The 19,804-nt window shown below is 42.0% G+C and overlaps 1 protein-coding gene across 1 annotated transcript in view; it reads left to right on the top strand.

Moving 5' to 3' along the window:
* The first annotated feature begins 249 nt into the window (after positions 1-249).
* Positions 250-19,804, top strand: part of LOC140197782 (RNA exonuclease 1 homolog) — a 69,168-nt gene continuing 49,613 nt past the window's right edge. The window contains exons 1-8 of the mRNA XM_072258229.1: positions 250-358; positions 978-2,251; positions 6,184-6,273; positions 8,989-9,208; positions 11,694-11,836; positions 11,908-12,024; positions 13,197-13,320; positions 13,724-13,774. Coding sequence (XP_072114330.1) covers positions 250-358; positions 978-2,251; positions 6,184-6,273; positions 8,989-9,208; positions 11,694-11,836; positions 11,908-12,024; positions 13,197-13,320; positions 13,724-13,774 — 2,128 coding nt within the window. The remainder of the gene's footprint in view (positions 359-977; positions 2,252-6,183; positions 6,274-8,988; positions 9,209-11,693; positions 11,837-11,907; positions 12,025-13,196; positions 13,321-13,723; positions 13,775-19,804) is intronic.

The following is a 19,804-nucleotide window of genomic DNA, read 5'->3' on the forward strand; positions in this document are numbered from 1 at the left end:
TTTATTTCATTAACGACACACTGTAATGAAACACCCAGTCTCCACTACTATTCCAATCTCCCTTTTAAGTCCACTTGCTTTCTGCACAAATGCGGACACTCCTCTCCCGACCTACCGTCAATAACAAATGCGTTCGGTATGGGGTCATCAATTGCGCTTTATATGGTGACGATCGTGGCCGCGCCCCTTTAAGAACGAGCGGCTGGACACAGGTGACGCGTGTGCGACACGGTCTTGGGACGGGTGGGGATGTTGAGCTCTAGTGGCTGTTTCCGTAGGTTCCCCTGTCCTTTTCTGAGCGGCTGCCATAGAGTTTACTGCCACTTCGAACACGCCGGGAGACTCCCAACTTCACAGGGTAAGGAGAAAAGGGAGAGGGCCGAATGGCTGAGGGGATTTAATGCTGTCGACGCTTGAGGGAAGTTGTTCTGTAGTCCCCAAGTTGAAATTAAATGCCCTTTAGATAGTTAACAGTTTCTCGAACGCGACTCTTTTATTCTTGTCCCTGATCACTGGTTTCTTGTTTCTGTGTCCCTGGTTTTGGCGTCAGACCCACTGAATAATGGAGTAATTGGGAAATTCTCTGGTTGTCTGTAGCCCACCAGGCCTTCGTCTTCTCTTTCTGTGGCGACATTTTGGGGGTGAAGCACTTTACCTGAACTGGCTCCACTTGGTAGTTCATTTCCCTCTATGCCTGATTTGCTGAATTTTTCAGCAGGTTGTCTGCTATAGTCTGATTATTTCTGTTGGTAGGCCATAGTCAGAGGTCAATATAGTGTGGGTACAGGTCTTTGGCCCAACAAGTCCGTTCTATTCATGGTACCCACCCAACTAGTCCCAATTTCCTGTATTTGGCCCATATCCCTCAAAGTCCCACCCATCCATGCACCAGTCCAAGTTTAGAGTAAGGGAAGGTCTCTATTGATCATTTTTCAAATTTTAATAACATTTTCAAAGCTTTGCTGGTGTTCCAACAGATGCATCGGCCAATATTTTGGGAAATTACAATGACCAACCAGTGTCAGCTACAACTGCCTGCACAGTACTTGAATTGGAAAAGGTCACCAAAGCAATTGAGTTAATCAGGACTGAGGTGGAGGAGCAACAGCATGAACTTTTGATGTTTCATTCGTCATGTGATGGTGGCAGTCACAGCTTGATACCTCCAATAAACAGCCAGGCAAACTCTTTTTCCTGTACTGGCACGACATCAATAAAGTATAAACCTTTCTCTTTCTATGAATGCAATTATGCTGTGTATAATCCAGAACCAATATATAACTGTTCAGCACGTAAATGTACATTTAATGTTTCTGGTGAAGATGCATCCCAGGACCTTGTGCTGGCTAATTCCAATGATAAAACTGATGGTTCACTTTGGAGTCAAAATTTGGTTGAATGCTGTAAACCCAGCAGTGATCTAGGGTATGATCCATTGGTAAACTTTTTCACGCTGGAAGATAAAAGTTGTAATGAAGATTTGGAGGAGAAACTGGCGTGTAAGGGAGCCATTAAACCAAGTTCTGAAATGAAGCATTCTCTAGTGTCTGAAACAGTGAGGAACAGTCAACCTTTTGAAGCTGAGATGAGCTCTGAAGATGAACTTGTTATTGATGTACCAGACTTGCCTCTACTAACTCCATGTTCCAAGAATCATGGGGAGTTTCAGAGAAAGGGAAGTGATGACCCCGCTTTAATTTGCGAAGTTAAGCAATGCAATGTTGAGGAGCCTGTTGTATTTCTGGCTTTGGGCCAAGTTGTGAACTATTGTTCCAATGTTGAGTTAGAAAATGATTGCAGGGAATCGGAGCCAAATGTTCAGAAATGTGGAAAAGCCAAAGAACAAAGTTCAATCTGTCTGAACACTTCAGGACTGTCAAACTGCGCAATGCAACAATCAGAATCTGGAATTCCACTGAAAACTGGTCAAGTGACCTCTACCAACGGGAGGAGTAATAGATTGGAAACTACAAATACTACTTGCACTAGTAAGCTGGGAGAGAACTTGATGATTGGCCAAGCCAGTATGAAGACACAGAGCCATATTGGCTATTTTGGCAATGAAAGCTTGAATGGAAGTCTTCAAAGTGCAAGTGATAAAAGTGAAGAATCATTTTTAGGTGAAAAACTGAACCCCACAGCTATGGAGGTTTTGGAATTCTCTGACTCAGACCCAATGGAAGAATGCTTGAGGATTTTTAATGAGTCCCCAAAGCAAGAAATCAAAGCAAATACCACTGGAACTGAAGAGGTATTTATTCATATTTATTGAGCATTTGGGGGTGAACAAGGAATTAAGTATATCAAGTATCAGACCAATATAGTTCTGCTTGATTATTTGATAATCATGGCTGTTATAGAATTGGTTTGAAGCTAAAATAGCATGGAATATAGAACATAAAACAATATTGCACAGGATCAAGCCCTTTGGCCCACAATAGTGTGCTGAGCTAATGAAATCAGTAATCACTTGCCCAACTAAACTAATCCCTTCTCACTACATCTCTCTACTCATCAACACTGCTAAAGCTCTCGCCATTAAGTGTACTTTCTCTTTATATTTGATTTCCCAAGATGCAAAACCTCTCATTTGGCCATTTTAAACTTCATCTGCTATTTCTTTGCCTATATCTGCAACTGTTCTATATCCTGCTGTGTCACTTGCCAGTCATCTACACCATCCACAACACGACCAATCCTCAGAACATCAATGAATTTACTAACCCATTCACCTACCTTTTCATTCAAGTCATTTAAATATATCACAAGCAAGTGGTCCCAGTATGGATCCCTTCAGAATACCGCTAGTCACAGATCTCGAGCTAGAATAAGTCCCATTGACCATTAATGTTGGTCTTCTATGGACAAGTTAATTCTGCATCCAAACAGCCAAATCGCAATGGATCCCATGCATCTTGCTCAGTTGAATAAGCATCTGAAAAGGACATTGTCAAATGCTTTATGAATATCCATGTAGACAACATCCATAGCTCTCAGTAAGATATGCCATGTCTGACATAAAGTCATGCTGATTTGGTTTTACATCAATTCTATTTTTTTTTCTATAGATGCTGCCTGACCTGCTGAGTTGCTCCAGCACTTTGTGTGTGTTGCTGATTTTCCCAAATTAGGTGATGATTTTCCAAATGTTGATAAATCCTATTCCTAAGAATCCTTTCCAGTAACTTCCCTATGAATGACTCAAGACTCACTGGTCTATTGTTTCCAGGATTAACCCTGTTTCCTTACTTTAATTTTGGAATAGTAGCTACTTGCCAGTCTTCCAGGACCTCACCTGCAGCCAGAGGGGACCTGAAGATCTGGATCAAGGCCCCAGCAATCTCATCTTTCACATTCCTTAACCTGAGGTATAGTCCAACAAGCACTCAGAACCAATTCATCTTAATGTTCTTTAAAAGGCTGCACACAATCTCTTTTATCTTGAATTGCCCGAGCAAATTAGCATGTCCACGCTGATCTCTCTACCCTCAATGCCTTTCTCTTGGGTAACTACTGGAGCAAAGTACTCATTTAGAACCTCATTCTCATCCTCCATCTCCAAGACATGTTCCCTCTTTTTATTTTCCCTAGACAGGTCTTACTCACTCATTATTTACTCTGGGTCTATGTATAGAATGTCTTGGGTTTCTCTTTAATACTATTTGCCAATGACTTTTCATGGCTTCTCCCTGGTAAACAGGTATAATAGAGGTTAACACAAAATAATCTGCAGATGCTGTGATCAAAGCAACACTTTCAGTAAGCTGGATGAACTCAGCAGGTCGGGCAGCATCAGTTAGAAACGATGAATCGACGTTTCGTGCCGGAACCCTTCGTCAGGACTGAAGAATGAAAGATGGGGAAGGATTTGAAGAATGCTTGTAGCTTCAGTTGAAAGACCAGTAATCTGAAAGACAAAGGGTTGGGGGAGGGGAAGCATTGACATCATAGCCCTGAAAACAATGGGTGGTAGAAGAAGGAGGCGGAACCATGAGGGAGCTGGGGGAGAGTGTAGAGTGAAATAGGGATAGAGGAAGGGAGGGGGAGGGAATTACTGGAAGTTGGAGAATTCTGTGTTCATACCAAGGGGTTGGAGACTACCTAGACGGTGAGAGGTTGATATGATATGAAAGGTTACAGGGAGAAGGCAGAAGAATGGGGTTGAGAGGGAATAATAAATCAACCATGATTGATGGAACAGACTTGATGGGCCTAATTTTCTAATTCTACTCTTGCAGTCTGCTCTTTCTGGCTTTCTTAATTCACTTCTTGTTCTTTCTGGCTTCTGCATGATCATCGTGGGCTCTGTTTGATCTTGGTTTTCTAAACCTTGCATAATTTTTCCTTTTTCTCCGTGACTAAATTTAATGCTTCTCTTTGTATCTAAGATTCCCTGACCTTTCTTTTCTTCTTACTGGGATATATCTGTCCTGCGCCAGTGCGCTTGGTCTTTTAACAGTCTGCACGTGTCAGATGTGAACTTGCCCAAAAAGCAGCCGCCCCGATTAACATACCTGCGGAATGCTCTCATAATTTGCCTTGCTCTAATTTGGTACTCAGTAGTTAAATGTGACATCAGATGTACACGAGAGTGTCACCAGGTCTGGTTCTGTATTGTGGGGCTTGGTCAGTTGTGGATCAGTGATTATCCTCTGCATTTTTTTTTTGATGCATATCTGTGACTAGTGAGCTGTACTTCAAAATAAACATATGATCCAGGCTGATGCCCCAGTGCAGCACTGAGGGAATGCAATCCCAGTGGAACCAATTAGTGTTCCTGTTTTACTGCAATATCTATACTTCTAACAATTGGCAATAAAGCAGCTCAAAACTTTTAAAACTTACAACATCCATTTTTTTTTTAAAGGGAATCCTGCAAATACTCAGCTGGTTATGCAGGTTCTGTGGAGGGACAAAAAGGTAATATTTCATGCTGAGGACTCTGAATTGTTCAGCCTGAAGTATTAACTCTGTTCCTCTCCATAGGTGCTGTTGAACTGCAAGGCACTTTGGAATGTCCTGTGATTGGAAGGCAATTATTTGCTGAACACCAGGACCTTAATGAAATATTGGTGAAAATAAATTGATAGCCACCTATTTGAGTGGAATTTCACTTTTAAAAGTGTAAGACGGCTTCACTTTTATGTCTGTCTTCTCCCCGTTGCTGAAAGGCTTCTCAGAAGGTGGAACATGTGGACCACAACTGTTGGGAATCTCGATCATATTCCTCATCGCCTCCTTCCCTGACCCATTTGCCCTCAAATCGAGTCAGAGGCACCAAAATATGTGTGGTGAATTAGTGCACATCTCCACAACAAGAAACCAATCTTCTTTACTTGTATTTGCTCTTCTGTAATCCAAAGATGTGGTTTGTACCTCCATGAGGTGTGCTCACCTCTCTAAAGCTCTTAAAGTGTAGATAGTTGGGGAACCAGCAGGAGAGGTTTAAGGAAATACAGTGCAGGGTCCTCCTGTGGCCATTCCAGTCAGCAATGTACACCCCTTCAGATACTGTTGGGGTGGGGGTGGTGGTAACTTTTCTGGGCACAGCAGCAGTGATGCCCTGTGAAGCATGCTGGGTAAAGGAAAAGTCAGGCAGAGTTGAATTGAAAGGATACTCCAATGAAGAGGGCAGACAGGAGATTTTGTGGCTGCAATAGAGATTCCAGGATGGTATTTTGCTTCCTAGGTTTCAGGTTAAAGAATGTCTTGGAGCAGCTGCGGAACATTCTCAAGGGGAAGGTTGAACAGCCAAGGATGTGGTGCATGTCGGTATCAATGACATGGGTGGAAAGAGGGATGAGGTCCTGTGCAATGAGTATGGGGAATTGGGAGAGGGCCCAAAAAGCAGTATGTTAAAGCTAGCATTCTCTCCCAGTGGCTGAATTGGTGGTCCAGGGGGCAGGGGTTCAAGTTATTGGATCATTGTGATCTAGAGTAGGGATGAGCTGTACAAGAGAGACTGATTGTATCTGAGCTGGAGAAATCAGGAGGAGGCTATTCAGCTCCTCAAGCTGGCTCTGCTATTTACAGAGATGACAAAGCGTTATTTCTTAGCGTTATTTGCCTTTTCTATATTTCTCACACCTTTTTATTTTATATTGCTCAAATATTTTTTTGTCCTCATGCTCTGTTATGATTCAGTGTTCTTGATATGTTTCTTGTTATGTTTATCTCCTCTAGAGTTCTGTTGAGGACATACAAATATCTGTGAATGCAGCAAGTACTCCCACAAAGCAAAAGAAGAGGATTGCTCACGTTGCAAAATTTAAGGTAGATTTTCAGAATAGTTAATTTTGAGAAAATTAGAGGGTTAAACTAGTTGAATTGATAAAGTACTTGATGTTTTAAACACGTCTACAAAGATATTCTGAAAGCAAAATGTATATATGATTAGATAAAACCTAATTGGAATGAGTTATAAATGTGTATCTAACTTTTGAATTTGAACACATTTAGCAGAAGTTTATTAACTTGTGTTGACATTGAAGTGTGTGCTGTGGAATTTCAAAAGAAACTTTAAAGGATTTGGGAAGCGATTAAGAAGCACTGCTTTGGGTCTGGAAAAACTAATAATTAACTCCCAGTGCAAATACTAGTGAACAAGGAAATAGTGGCCACACATCTTAATTCCACGTCCCATTCCCATTCTGATATGTCTATCCACAGCCTCCTCTACTGTAAAGATGAAGCCACAGTCAGGTTGGAGGAACAATATCTTATATTCCATCTGGGTAGCCTCCAATCTGATGGCATGAACATTGACTTCTCTAACTTCCGCTAATGCCCCACCTCCTCCTTGTACCCCATCTGTTATTTATTTATTTATATACACACACTTTTTCTCCCTCTGTCCCTCTCACTATACCCCTTGCCCATCCTCTGGGCTTCCCCCTCCCCCTTTTCTTTCTCCCGGCCTCCTGTCCCATGATCCTCTCATATCCCTTTTGCCAATCAACTGTCCAGCTCTTGGCTCAATCCTTCCTCCTCCTGTCTTCTCCTATCATTTTGGATCTCCCCCTCCACCTTCCACTTTCAAATTAGCACTTCTTTCAGTTAGAACTGATGAAAGGTCTCGGCCCGAAACATCGACTGTACCTCTTCCTAGAGATGCTGCCTGGCCTGCTGCGTTCACCAGCAACTTTTATGTGTGTTGAGGGAAATAGGAAGGTAGTTGCACTTGAATATGTGGCTGGAGAAATGGCACAGGAAAATGGAGTTTAGATTCTGGAGGCACTGGGACTCCTGGGAGCAGTTGGATAGCTCAGACTTGGACCTGCTGAGAAACTGTTTTGTTTATGGTTTAAACTTGAATGTCGGAGAGGATGGGAAACAGTAAAAATTTTGCATGGAGAATCCAGAATCTAAGAATGTAATTCAGGAAATTGAGGTTTTAAAGCAGAGTGAAGTATTGTCAGAATTAACTTGACTAAAGAAATATGGTTGTGCCTAATGTTATACCAAACGGTGATGGTGAGGTTTCAGATCAATCATGCAGTAGGTGACAATGTTATTTATGAAACAATTACAGATGTCAGAAATGTTTTGTTTGAAGAACATCCCATCAAATGAGGTTTAATGGCATCTGCTGTATATTTTGTGCTATTGATATTCCCGTTTTATGAAACATAATATTTGTATAAGACCATAAGATGTAGGAGCAGAATTTGGCCATTTGGCGCATGAGTCTGTTCCACCACTTCGTGGCTGATCCATTTTCCTTCTCAACCCCATTCTCCTGCTTTCTCTCCATAACCTTTCAAGCCCTGATCAATCAAGAACTTATCAACCTCTGCCTTAAATACACAAGTGACCAAGCCTCCACAGTCACCTGTAGCAATAAGTTCCACAGATTCACCATCCACTGGCTAAAGAAATTCCTCCTTGTCTCCATTCTAAATGGACGACCCTCTATTCTATTCTGAGGCTGTTCCCTCTGTTCCTAGACTCTCCCACAATGATAAACATCATCTCCACATTCACTCTATCTATCCCTTTCAACATTTGCTAGGTTTCAATGAGATACCCCTTCATTCTTCTAAATTCCAGTGAGTAAAGGCCCAGAGGCATCAATCGTACTTCATATGATGTCTTTCTTTACCGGAATCATTTTTGTAAACCTCTTTTGAACCCTCTCCAATGTCCGCACATCCCCTCATTGATAAGGGGTCCAAAACTACTCAATAATCAAAGTGAGGCCTCACCAGTGCCTTATAAAACCTCAGCATTTTGCTTTTATATTCTAGTCCTCTCAAAATGAATGCTAACATTGCATTTGCTTTTCTCTCCACAGACTCAACCTGCAAATTAACCTTTAGGGAATCCTACAGGAGGACTTCTAAGTCCCTTTGCATCTTGGATTTTTGAATTTTTTTCCATTTTAGAAAATAGTCATTGCTCTTATTGCTTCTCCCGAAGTGCATGACCATACACTTCCTGGCACTGTATTTCATTTATCATTTCTTTGCCCACTCTCTGAATTTGAGTCCTTCTGCATCCTCCCTGCTTCTTGAACACCACCTGCTCCTCCACCTATCTTCGTATCATCTACAAACCTGGCCACAAAGCCATCAATTTCGTCATCCAAATCACTGGCATAAAATGTAAAAAGAATCTGTTCCAAAACCGATCTCTGTGAACACCACTAGTCACTGGCAGCCAATCTGAAAAGGCTTCCTTTATTCCCACACTTTGCCTCCTGTCAGTCAGCCAATGCCCTATCCATGCTAGTATCTTTCCCATAATACCATGGGTTTTGATCTTGCTAAGCAGTCTTATTTTTGCCACCTTGTGAAAGGCCTTCTGAAAGTCCATGTACATAACATCCACTAATTCTCCTTTGTGTATCCTGCTTGTTATTTCCTTAAAGAATTCCTCAAATTTGTCAAGCAAGTTAAGGAAACCAGTTGATGTTGACATTTGTCTTATTTTAAATGATGAAGTGTCATTGTTAAAATAGATTTTTAAAAGGCAGTTTCATTTTAAAAGGGCAGATCAAGTTTTAACCGGGTGATTATTCCGCATATACCACCGGCATCAAAGCTGAAGTGTCACAGTCGAATTAAGGTGATCCAACAGCAGGCTATACAGATAATGGCCAATGTTAAAGGTGGCCAGGTTTACAAAGCAACAGTGTCTGATTGTCTGGCTCAAAAGAAGCTACTTGTGCAAAATTCAAAGCTTCAGTCTGCCAGCAATGTGGAAACAGGTAAATCTTTAAGACTAGTTTTTGGTGATCATCCAGGTGGTTGGTGCTTTTGTTCTGAGGTCTTTCAAGTTGAGACCTATTCCATGTCCTTGGAATATATCCAGATAACATTCCAGAAACCTTAAAATATGGGAGCAGAATTAGGCCATTCGGCACATTGAGTCTGCTCTGATATTCCATTACGGTTGATTTAGAACCCCATTCTTCTGCCTTCTCCCCGTAACCTTTAATGCCCTTACTAATCAACCTCCTCTTTCAATGTACCCAATGACTTGATCTCCACAGCCATCTGTGGTAATCCATTCCATAGATTCACTACTTTCTGGCTAAAGAAATTCCTCCTCTAAAGGGAAGTTCTTGTATTCTGAGACTGTGGCCTTCAGTCCTAGACACCACTGCTATAGGAAACCTCTAGAAGTCCACTGTACCTATGCCTTTCAATATTCAATTGGTTTCAATGAGATTCTTTCGCCCCACCTCCCCCCAATTCTTCTGAATTCCAAGGAGTCAGGCCCAGAGCCATCAAATGCTCCTCGTACATTACTCCTTTCATTCCTGGGATCATTCTTGTGAACCTCCTCTGGACTCTGTAATGTCAACATATCCCTTCTTACACATGGAGACCGGAACTGCTCACAATATTCTAGATGTGATCTGGTCAATGTCTTAAAGCCTCAAGATTACATCCTTGCTTTTATATTCTAGTCCCCTTTAAATAAATGTTAACATTACGTTTGCCTTCCTTACCACTGATTCAACCTGCAAGTTGATATTCAGGGAATCCTGCTCCTTTGATTTCTAAATTTTCTCCATTTAGAAAATTGTCTACACCTTTATTCTTCATACCAAAGTGCTTGATCATGCACTTCTCTACATTGTATTCCATTTGTTACTTCTTTGCCCATTCTCTGAATCTGTCCAAATCCTTTTGCAGATGCCCTGTTTACTCAACACTACCTGCCCCTCCAATTACATCTGATTCATCTCCAAACTTGGTCACAAAACCATTGATTCTGTCGTTTGGATCATTGGTGAGGCTAACTTGTTGATGTAATTGGCCTATCTCTAATCCCTTGGCGATAAATTTTGAGAAGTGTACGATGATACTTTGCACAATCTGAGATTGCTTTCATTTGCTCATTTTCAGAGTGTGAGGGTGCATAACAAAATATTGAACCTAAATTCTTCCCTGTTCCCTGTTCAGAAAAAGTCTACAGCTTTGGTAGAAAGAATAAAGTGCATGACCCATATATACATACCACGAGCAGAAGTCTCAGCATTGATCCTGGAAGGAAAGCCATGGGACCTCCAAGAAAACTATGGCACCCCATTCTGTCTTCTATGTTCAAGCCAGTTCTGAATCCAAAATGCATTCCCAGTCACCTGCTTGAACACTTTTCTACTACCTTCATATTCCACAAGGGACCAGTCTGGTTTTAGCTTCCTAAGCCCTGCATATGCTTTCCTTTATATCCTGACTAAATTTAGGACCTCTCAGGTCATCCAAGGTTCCCTTATTATGACTATCATGAACTCTGATTAACTAGTATTTAAACAACTCCCACATGTCAGGTGTGGACTTGTCTGACAACAACTTCTCCCATTAAACATCCCTGAGCTCCTATCTTGTTAAAACTTGCCCTCCCCAACCTAGTACCTTCCCACAAGATTCAATTTTATCTTTACTCATAACTATTGTAAAACAATGATTTATTTTTTGCTGTTCCCAAAATGTTGACCCAATATCATTTATGGCCTGGTTCATTTCTCAGAACCAGATCCAGTTTGTTTTCTCCACTAGTTGGACTCTCCACATACTGTTTTGAAGAACCCCTCTTGGATGTATGAAATGAGTCTTGCCCTGTTTAAGCCATTTGTATCAAGGAAGTTCCAGTCATTAGTGGAGAAGTTAAGGTTCCCCACCTGTTGTTCCTGAACATTTGCATAATCTGTTTGCAATGTCCATTCCACCATCTCTCGGTGGCTGGTATCCTCTAATATCCCATCAGTGTAATGGCTGCTACTTCTGAGCTCCACCCAGATTGCCTCTGTGGATGAGCCCAGCACTGTCCTTTCCGAGCGCAGCTGTGACTTTTCCCTTTTCTGTGGTGCAACCCTTCCTCCTCTTACCTCCCCACCCCATTTTTCTATCATGTCTCAAGCAATAAAAAAATCAGGAAATTGGAGCAGCCAGTCTTGTCCCTCATGCATCTAACTCTCCAACATTGTAATTCCATAGAATAATCTATGTTCCAAGATCATCCTCATTATCCATAATACTTGTGTCAAAATAAATATCTTAGCTGATCAGTCCTACCCTGTTTAGTATCCTGTCTGTTACTGTCCTTCCACTCTTATTTGTCATCCCAAACCCTGCTGCTTCTTGCCCTAATGCTGTGGTTTGCATTCCCCTTCCTCCCTGGTTTAAATCCGTCATTAAAGATCAGCATTTCTTAATATTTATCGATAACTCTGAGTCCTTCAGTTTTCAGGGATTCTTTCAGGAAGGTCCCAGGTGCTTCCTGTAGCTCTAGAGGTAATGTGCCACTGACGGGAAAGATCTTGGGCAGTGCATCAAAAGCTGAACATGACACTTTGGGTCCGGCTGCACCAGTCCCAGTTACACAGGTATGCGGACTGATTTGTTGTCCTTGAACATTTATTCAGTTCTGTGCTCAAGGTAGTTCTGTCTTTCATAGAGAACAAATGCAAAGCGAGGTTCTAAAGTCTCCAAAAATATCCGCAAGCGATACCTTGGCTTCTTTATTGAAGAGTTTTTGAAGACCTCTTCGTCTCGTCAGGAAGCAGTCAGTAAGGTTAGTATGGAAATGTGAGTTTTCAGAATTCAGCTTGTTATTGAATTTACCTTTTCGAATAACCTGAAATGTCACCCCCCCCCCCCAAATGAATTGGTTCAACCCATCTTTGGGGCTTATAAGAAAGTGGTTAGTGACCACAGAACCTCCGTTTAAAAGCAAAACTGCAGATTCCGTTATTTGAAATAAAACCAAAACCCAGCAATATTCAGTAGGTCGCTCAGCATTTAAAAAGAGTGAACTTTATATCTGTTGACCCTTCAGTCTGAGTTTACCTCTCAGATGATTCATAAAGGCTGTTGCTGGATCTTATGAGCCGAAGATGCCCATAAAATTATTTTTTTAAGGTACTTGTGTACCTCAGTACTAATAGTTTTGAGGGCTGTATGTGCATTGTCAAAATCTGGGTGTCCCTGTTACCTTTATGCAGGTGGTAAATCCTCTGTTATGGAAGTTGAGGTGACGCTACATAATTCTGTTTGTAAATGAAAAGCAAAAATGGCTGGAAACACTCAGCAGGTTGAGAAGCATCTGTGGAGAGACGAAAGGGTTTACTTTTCAAGCTGAAGACTTTGTCAGTTCTGTTACCTGTTTCTTCTCTCTACAAATGCTCCTGGGCCTACTGCATGCTTTTGGCATTTTCAATTTTTATTCTCTTTGTAAATTTGGTAGGGGTTAAATACCAGTTAGGATAAATGTCAACGACATTGCTTGTGATGTCTATGTTGTTTAGGTAAATTTGCTGGGCGGTTGAATAACTATCATTGCTGCCTCATAACTGCAGAGATCCTAATCTTGGGTGCTACCTATATTGAATTGCATGTTTTCCCTGTGACTGTAGGTTTCTTCTGGATGCACCACTTCTTTCACATGCCAGCCATGTGCTAGTAGGTTAATTGACAACAGTAACTTCTCCCCAGTGTAGGTAAGGGTTGATGAACTGTGGGGAGAATGTGTAGTATTAGTTATTAGTATAGATGTTTGCTTGATGGTCAATGCAGATGAGTTGGGTAGGAGGGCCTATTTCCTGGTGCTGAGCCCAATGCTATCTGTTTGGCATTGCTGATACTTCAGGGTCTTCTCAGTACAGTTACTTTGGCTATTGGCTGCAATATACTGCAGCAAATTAACCAACTTTTGTTGATTGTCATTCTTTGGCTTACTGATTTCAGGCCATATCTGAGGAAAAGACCATCTTCGACCGCAGCACAAGCAGGTTCATGTATCTGAATGTAGCTGTGCAAGCTTTGAAGATGCTTCGCAATGTTGCAAATCATGAATCTCTCCTTTGCTATGGTATGTCTCCACAGCAAGGGCTCTGGAATGAAACTTATGGGTGTACTGAGGGGAATATGCTCATTGTTCCTTTCAATAATACTTTAAGTCGTGTGTCAGCAATGTGGTCCAATCTCCTTTTTGAACATTAGAGTAAATGCTACTAGTACTACCAATATTCAATCCCGATAGCCGTAACATTGTAGCTTTATATTTGAAAGCTGACCCTTGGCACTACAGAATGTGTATTATTGTAGTAATTTATTGAACAGAATCAGATCGGTTGAGTTCCATGAAGTCCTTATTTTTATTTATTCAATTTTTGGGGTCACCCTGAAATAGCTACTCCCAAAAACACACTGCCACAGTGGCCAAACATTGATAATGTCTATATTTGTCTAATTGGATTTGGTTTTGTTTCAAGGCCAGCACTCTGTCAAAAGGAATAGGCCAACTTCGGGAGCAACTTTAGAAGGTGAGTGCACCATGTCTGGTTGGAGGGAAATATCAGGCCATAAGACATAGGATCAGAATAGACCATTCAGCCCATTAAGTCTGCTCTACCATTTGTTCATGGCTGATCCATTTTCTTTTCAACCCTATTCTCCTGCCTTCTCCCTGTAACCTTTCACACGCTGACTTGTCAGGAACCTATCAACCTCTGCCTGAAATACACCCAATGAACTGGCTTCCACAGCCACCTATGGCAGTGAAATCTACAGATTCACCACCCACTGGCTGATGAAATTTCTCATCTGCATTCTAAATGGACATCCCTCTCTTCTGATTTGTGCCCTCTGGTTTTAAACTTGCCCATTATAGGAAACATCCTCTGCACATTCACTCTCTGTAGGCCTTTCAACATAAGATACATTTCAACACGACCTCCCTCCAACATTCTTCTAAGTTCTAGTGAATACAGTCCCAGAGCCATCATACACTCCACACATGACAAACTTTCACTCCTGTGAACCTTCTTTGAACCCTCTCCAATGTCAACACATCTTTTCAAAGATAAGGGGCCCAAAACTGCTCACTGTACTCTGTGAGGCCTCACCAGTGCTTCATAAAGTCTCATATTAAATCTGTGTTTTTATATTCTTGTTTTCTCAAAATGAATGTTAGCATTGCACTTGCCTTCCTCACCACAGACTGAACCTGCAAGTTAATCTTTAGGGAATCCTGCATGAGAACTCCCAACTCCCTTTATACCTCAGATTTTTGAATTTTTTCCCAGTTTAGGAAACAGTCAAGGCTTTTATTCCTTCTACCAAAGTGCATCACCATACTCTTCCTGATGCAGGTGTCCCCCGCTTTTCGAATGTTCGCTTTACAAAACCTCACTGTTACGAAAGATCTACATTAGTGCCCTGTTTTCGCTCTCAGAAGGTGTTTTCACTGTTATGAAGAAAATCAGCGCGTGATAAAAATCAGTGCGCGAAAAAGTCAGCCCACACCCCGAGCAGCTGCTCTCCCCCCGGATTCGGAACGGCATTGCTTAAACACGCTGCATTGAGCAGCCGTTAGCAAGATGAGTTCTAAGGTGTCGGAAAAGCCTAAAAGAGATAGTAAGGGTGTTACACTCAGCGTAAAATTAGACATAATTAAGCGTTTTGTGGTGAACGAAGCAAGGACAAAGTGAATTTGGCTTGTGGAAGTTGACGAAGATGATGTTGAAGAGGTTTTGGCATCTCATGACCAAGATCTAATAGATGAGGAGCTGATGCAATTGGAAGAGGAAAGGATAACAATGGAAACTGAATACAGTAGCGAAAGTGAAGCAACTGCGTGAGATTTTTGCTGCAATGATAAAGTACGACTGTAATTTTGAAAGGGTACGTAGGTTTAGGGGATATTTGCAAGATGGTTTGAGTCCTTACAAAGAACTGTAGGATAGAAAAATGCGGGAGGCTCAGCAGTCAAGCAAGGCTTCCTCATCAGCCACAGCAGACGATGAACCTCGACCTTCGACATCGAGGCGGGCAGTCATAGGAGAAGATGAGCTGCCTGCCCTGATCGACGATGAGATGACACCCCCGTGTCCCACCACCCCAACACCCGGGTCCCGGACAGATACTGTACCAATTCGCGGAGAATGCAGCGGTAGCCGGGAGACACACAGCACCTCTTTAAGAAAAAAGCCGAAATAAACATGCTAATTAGTTAGGCGCTGCCCAGCGCGTAATTGTTGGCCCAGATCAGAGGCGATGCAGTCGCCTCTGATCTGCGCTGACAATTACATGCCGGGCAGCATCTAATTAATTAGCATGTTTATTTCAGCTTTTTTCTTAAAGAGGTGCTGTGTGCCTCCTGGCTACTGCTGTGTTCTTCGCGGCAATGTATTGGGTTGGCATCCCAGAGGGTAGGGGCCACTACACTACCCCAACCTGTGACGACTCAGTCTAACACACCTTTATCAGTGTGCTCGGCGCTGTTTCCCCAATTCCGGTAAGTGATACTACACTTTACATACATTATTTCTACTTTATATAGGCTGTGTATTTTTACGTGTTATTTGGTAGATTTGGCAGCTTCATAGTTTAAAGATTACTGGAGAGTACCTTTCTGCCAACAGCGCTTGCGTAAGATTTTCTGCTGAGAGCACTTGCGTGAGATTTTCACTATGGAGATCTGTGCAAGCAATTGTAGTAGAGGAGTATTTCTACTTTATATAGGTTGTGTATTTATCATACCATTCCTGCTTTTACTGTTATTTTAGGTTTTATGTGTTATTTGGCATGATTTGGTAGATTATTTCTGGGTCTGCGAACGCTCACGAAGTTTTCCCATATAAATGGTAATTACTTCTTCGCTTTACGACATTCCGACTTATGAACCGTTTCATAGGAACGCTCTACTTTCGGATGGCGGGGGAAACCTGTACTGTACTCCATCTACCATTTCTTTGCCCATTCTCCTAATCTGTCCGAGTCCGTCTGCAGCCTCCCTGCTTCCTCAACACTATTGACCCCTCCACCTGTCTTCATATCATCTGCAAACTTGGCCATAAAACCATCAATTCCGTCATCCAAATCATTGATGTATGATGTAAAAAGAATTAGTCTCAACACTAACCCCTGTGGATTATTGGTAGCCAATCAGAAAAGGCTCCCTTTATTCCCACTTGTTGTCCCCCCTGCCTATCAGCTAATGCTCTATCCTTGTACGCATCTTTCCTGTAATACCATGGGCTCTTGTTAAGGGGATTTGTCTTCAGATCTTGAAAATAAGCCACAGCCGTTACCGACTTCATTAGGCCCTGCGTGGATGAGTGTGTGCCTCAGAGCACAGCAAGTCTTTCCAAACCTGAGGCCCCAGATAAGTCTAGATCTGTGGCATTCTAGATCAGTGATCCAGACTTTTACAAGTCCAGGTATAACCTACAGAAGGCCAACAGAAGAATGAAAAGGCCATTCTTTGTGAATGTCAGATGCATGACAGCTGTGGCAGAGTTTGCATGACATTACTTTCTGTAAGGCAAAACCACCAGCATAAGTAGCTGAGCTGCTTAACTTCCTGAACTCAACACCTTTAATAAATACTTTGAAAGGGCGAATAATCCTACACTCCTTTTGCAATTGGGTCCTTGATTTCCTCAGTTGCAGACCCCGGTCAGTTCAGATTTGCAACATCTCCTCCAAAATCTCCATCAGCACAGGTGCGCCACAAGGCTGTGCTTAGCCCCCTGCTCTATTCACTTTACATTTATGACTGTGTGGAGATGCCATATTTAAGTTTTCTGATGACACTAATTGTAGGCAGAATCAAAAGCGATGAATTTAGATCACTGTAGAGATATGTTTTCACTTCGACTAGAGTCTTTTTCTGTTCATTGTCAAAAGCCAAATTAAATCCACTGTTATTCAATCTTGTAAAACAATAAAATGTAACTTCCAAGAGGGGAGGGTGGTTGAATACTTTTATAGGCACTGTATGCTATCTGGGCCTGAGACCTTTTCACCTTGATGTTTTTCAGAAGATTCAGTACTGCCTCCTCTTTAATCTCAAATTTTCCAGCACATTGGCATGCCCTGCTCCGCCTTCACTATTCTCCAAATCTTTCTCCACAGTAAATACCAATGCTAAAGTATTTTGTATCTCAGCCTCTTGTTCTGACTGGAAGTCTCTGCTTTATGCTTGAGTGGAATTGTCCTGTCCTTATCTCTACTCTTTTTCATTATATAAGTATAAAATGAACTGGGAATTTCTTTGATCCTACTTGCCAAGGACATTTATTGCTCCTTTTGGCCATCCTAGTTGCCTGTCTGAGCACTTTCCACAAAGATCCAGTTCGATTTAATTTTCCTAAACCTTGTGCGTACTTCCCTTTCCTTCCTGAAAAAAAATTAGTCCCTCTCCAATCAACAAATCTTTAGGCAATTTTGACATGTTCGAGATGAATTTGTCCGACAGCAGCTGCTCTCACTCAGCATCTCTTGGCTCCTGTCTTGTCTTATTGTAATTCATCCTCTCCCCAATGTAGTGTCCCTAGCAATATCAAACTTTTATCCCTATTCATAATTATAAGACCATAAGACAAAGGAGCAGAAGTCGACCATTCGGCCCATCGAGTCTGCTCCACCATTTTATCATGAGCTGATCCATTCTCCTATTTAGTCCCACTCCCCCGCCTTCTCACCATAACCTTTGATGCCCTGGCTACTCAAAAACCTATCCATCTCCGCCTTAAATACACCCAATGACTTGGCCTCCACTGCCGCCCGTCGCAACAAATTCCATTGATTCACCACGCTCTGGCTAAAAAAATTTCTTTGCATCTCTGTTCTGAATGGGCGCCCTTCAATCCTTAAGTCATGCCCTCTCGTACTAGACTCCCCCATCATGGGAAACAACTTTGCCACATCCACTCTGTCCATGCCTTTCAACATTCGAAATATTTCTATGAGGTCTCCCCTCATTCTTCTAAACTCCAAGGAATACAGTCCAAGAGCGGACAAACGTTCCTCATATGTTAACCCTCTCATTCCCGGTCTGATTACATTCTCATTATCTTAAGACAATAGTTGTGGTCACTATCCTCAATGTTCACTCACTATCAGGTCTGGCACAGCTTATTTCCCAAGGCATGTCCGGTATATTTTATTCTGTAGTTTGATTCTCCACATTCTGTTTCAAGAACACCTCGTGGATACACTGGAGATGTACCACCCGATCTGCGCCTTTTGTATTAAGAGGTTGGCCATAGTGGACTGGACCAGGTGCTGGGCAGTAAATGGGTCAGGTGTTCAGATCTCTTGGTGGGTGAGCACTTCAGAGAGTGTGCTCAACTTCTGAACTTCACCTTGGCCTTTGGCAAGAATAGGGAGTAGATGGTATTTGGCAGAAACTTGGGAGCATAAATTGGGGATGGATGTACTCCGGGAAATGCACACTGGAATGTGGACATTGTTTAGGGAGCATGTGAATGGAGTTCTGGATTGTTTCTCCCATTAAAATTTGGGAAGTATGGTAGGGTGAAAGAACCATGGTTGACAAAATATGGAAGATCCTGTCAAGAGAAAGCAGGAAGGATGACGTATTATTCTCTTGTTCAAGAAAGGGAGTGGGGATAACTGTGGGAATTGTAGACAAGTGAATTTTATTTCAGTGGTGGGCAAATTATTGGTGAATATTCTTAGAGATAAGATTGATGGAATTTTGAAGAGCATAGTCTGATTAGGGATTGTCAGCATGGCTTTGTGAGGGGCAGGTCATGCTTCAGAAGCCTGATAATTATTTGAGCATGGCGCCTACTGGAGGTAAGGTAGTGGATGTGATGTATATGGGTTTTAGTTAGTGTTTGATAAGGTTTCCCAAGGTAGGCTCATTCAGAAAGTCAGGAGGCATGGGATCCAGGGAAACCTGGCGGTGTGGATTCAGAATTGGCTTGCCCACAGAAGGCAGAGGGCGGTTGTAGATGGAACATATTCTATATGTGTATATAAATATATACAAAAAATATGTATATGACTTGGGTGAGGCAATGTGAGGATGGTTTGCTGATGACACAAAGGTTGGTGGAGTTCTGGATAGTGAAGAAGGTTGTCGTAGGTTACAACAAGACATTGAGAGGATGCAGAACAATGCTGAGAAGTGATAGATGGAGTTCAACCCAGAGATGTGTGAAGTAATACACTTTGGAAGGTCATACTTAAAGGCAGAACACAGGTAGTCTTGGGGTCCACATCCATATTTCCCTCAAAGTTCTAGTGCAAGTAAATGAATGTTTAAGAATGCATATGATCTGTCGGATTTCATTCGCTGAGGGATTGAATTCATGAGTTGCAAGGTAATGTTGCAGCTGTAAAACCCTGGTTAGACCACATTAGAATATTGTGGTCAGTTCTGGTTTCCTCATTTATAGGAATGATGTGGAAACCTTAGAGATGATGCAGAGGACATTTATCAGAATGCTGCTTGGATCAGAGAGCATGCCTGATGAGGATGGGTTAAGTGAACAAGGGCTTTTCTTTTTGCAGTGAAGGAATATGAGAGATATTGATAG

This window comes from Mobula birostris, chromosome 5 (genome assembly GCF_030028105.1).
Source record: "Mobula birostris isolate sMobBir1 chromosome 5, sMobBir1.hap1, whole genome shotgun sequence".
Taxonomy (NCBI): domain Eukaryota; kingdom Metazoa; phylum Chordata; class Chondrichthyes; order Myliobatiformes; family Myliobatidae; genus Mobula; species Mobula birostris.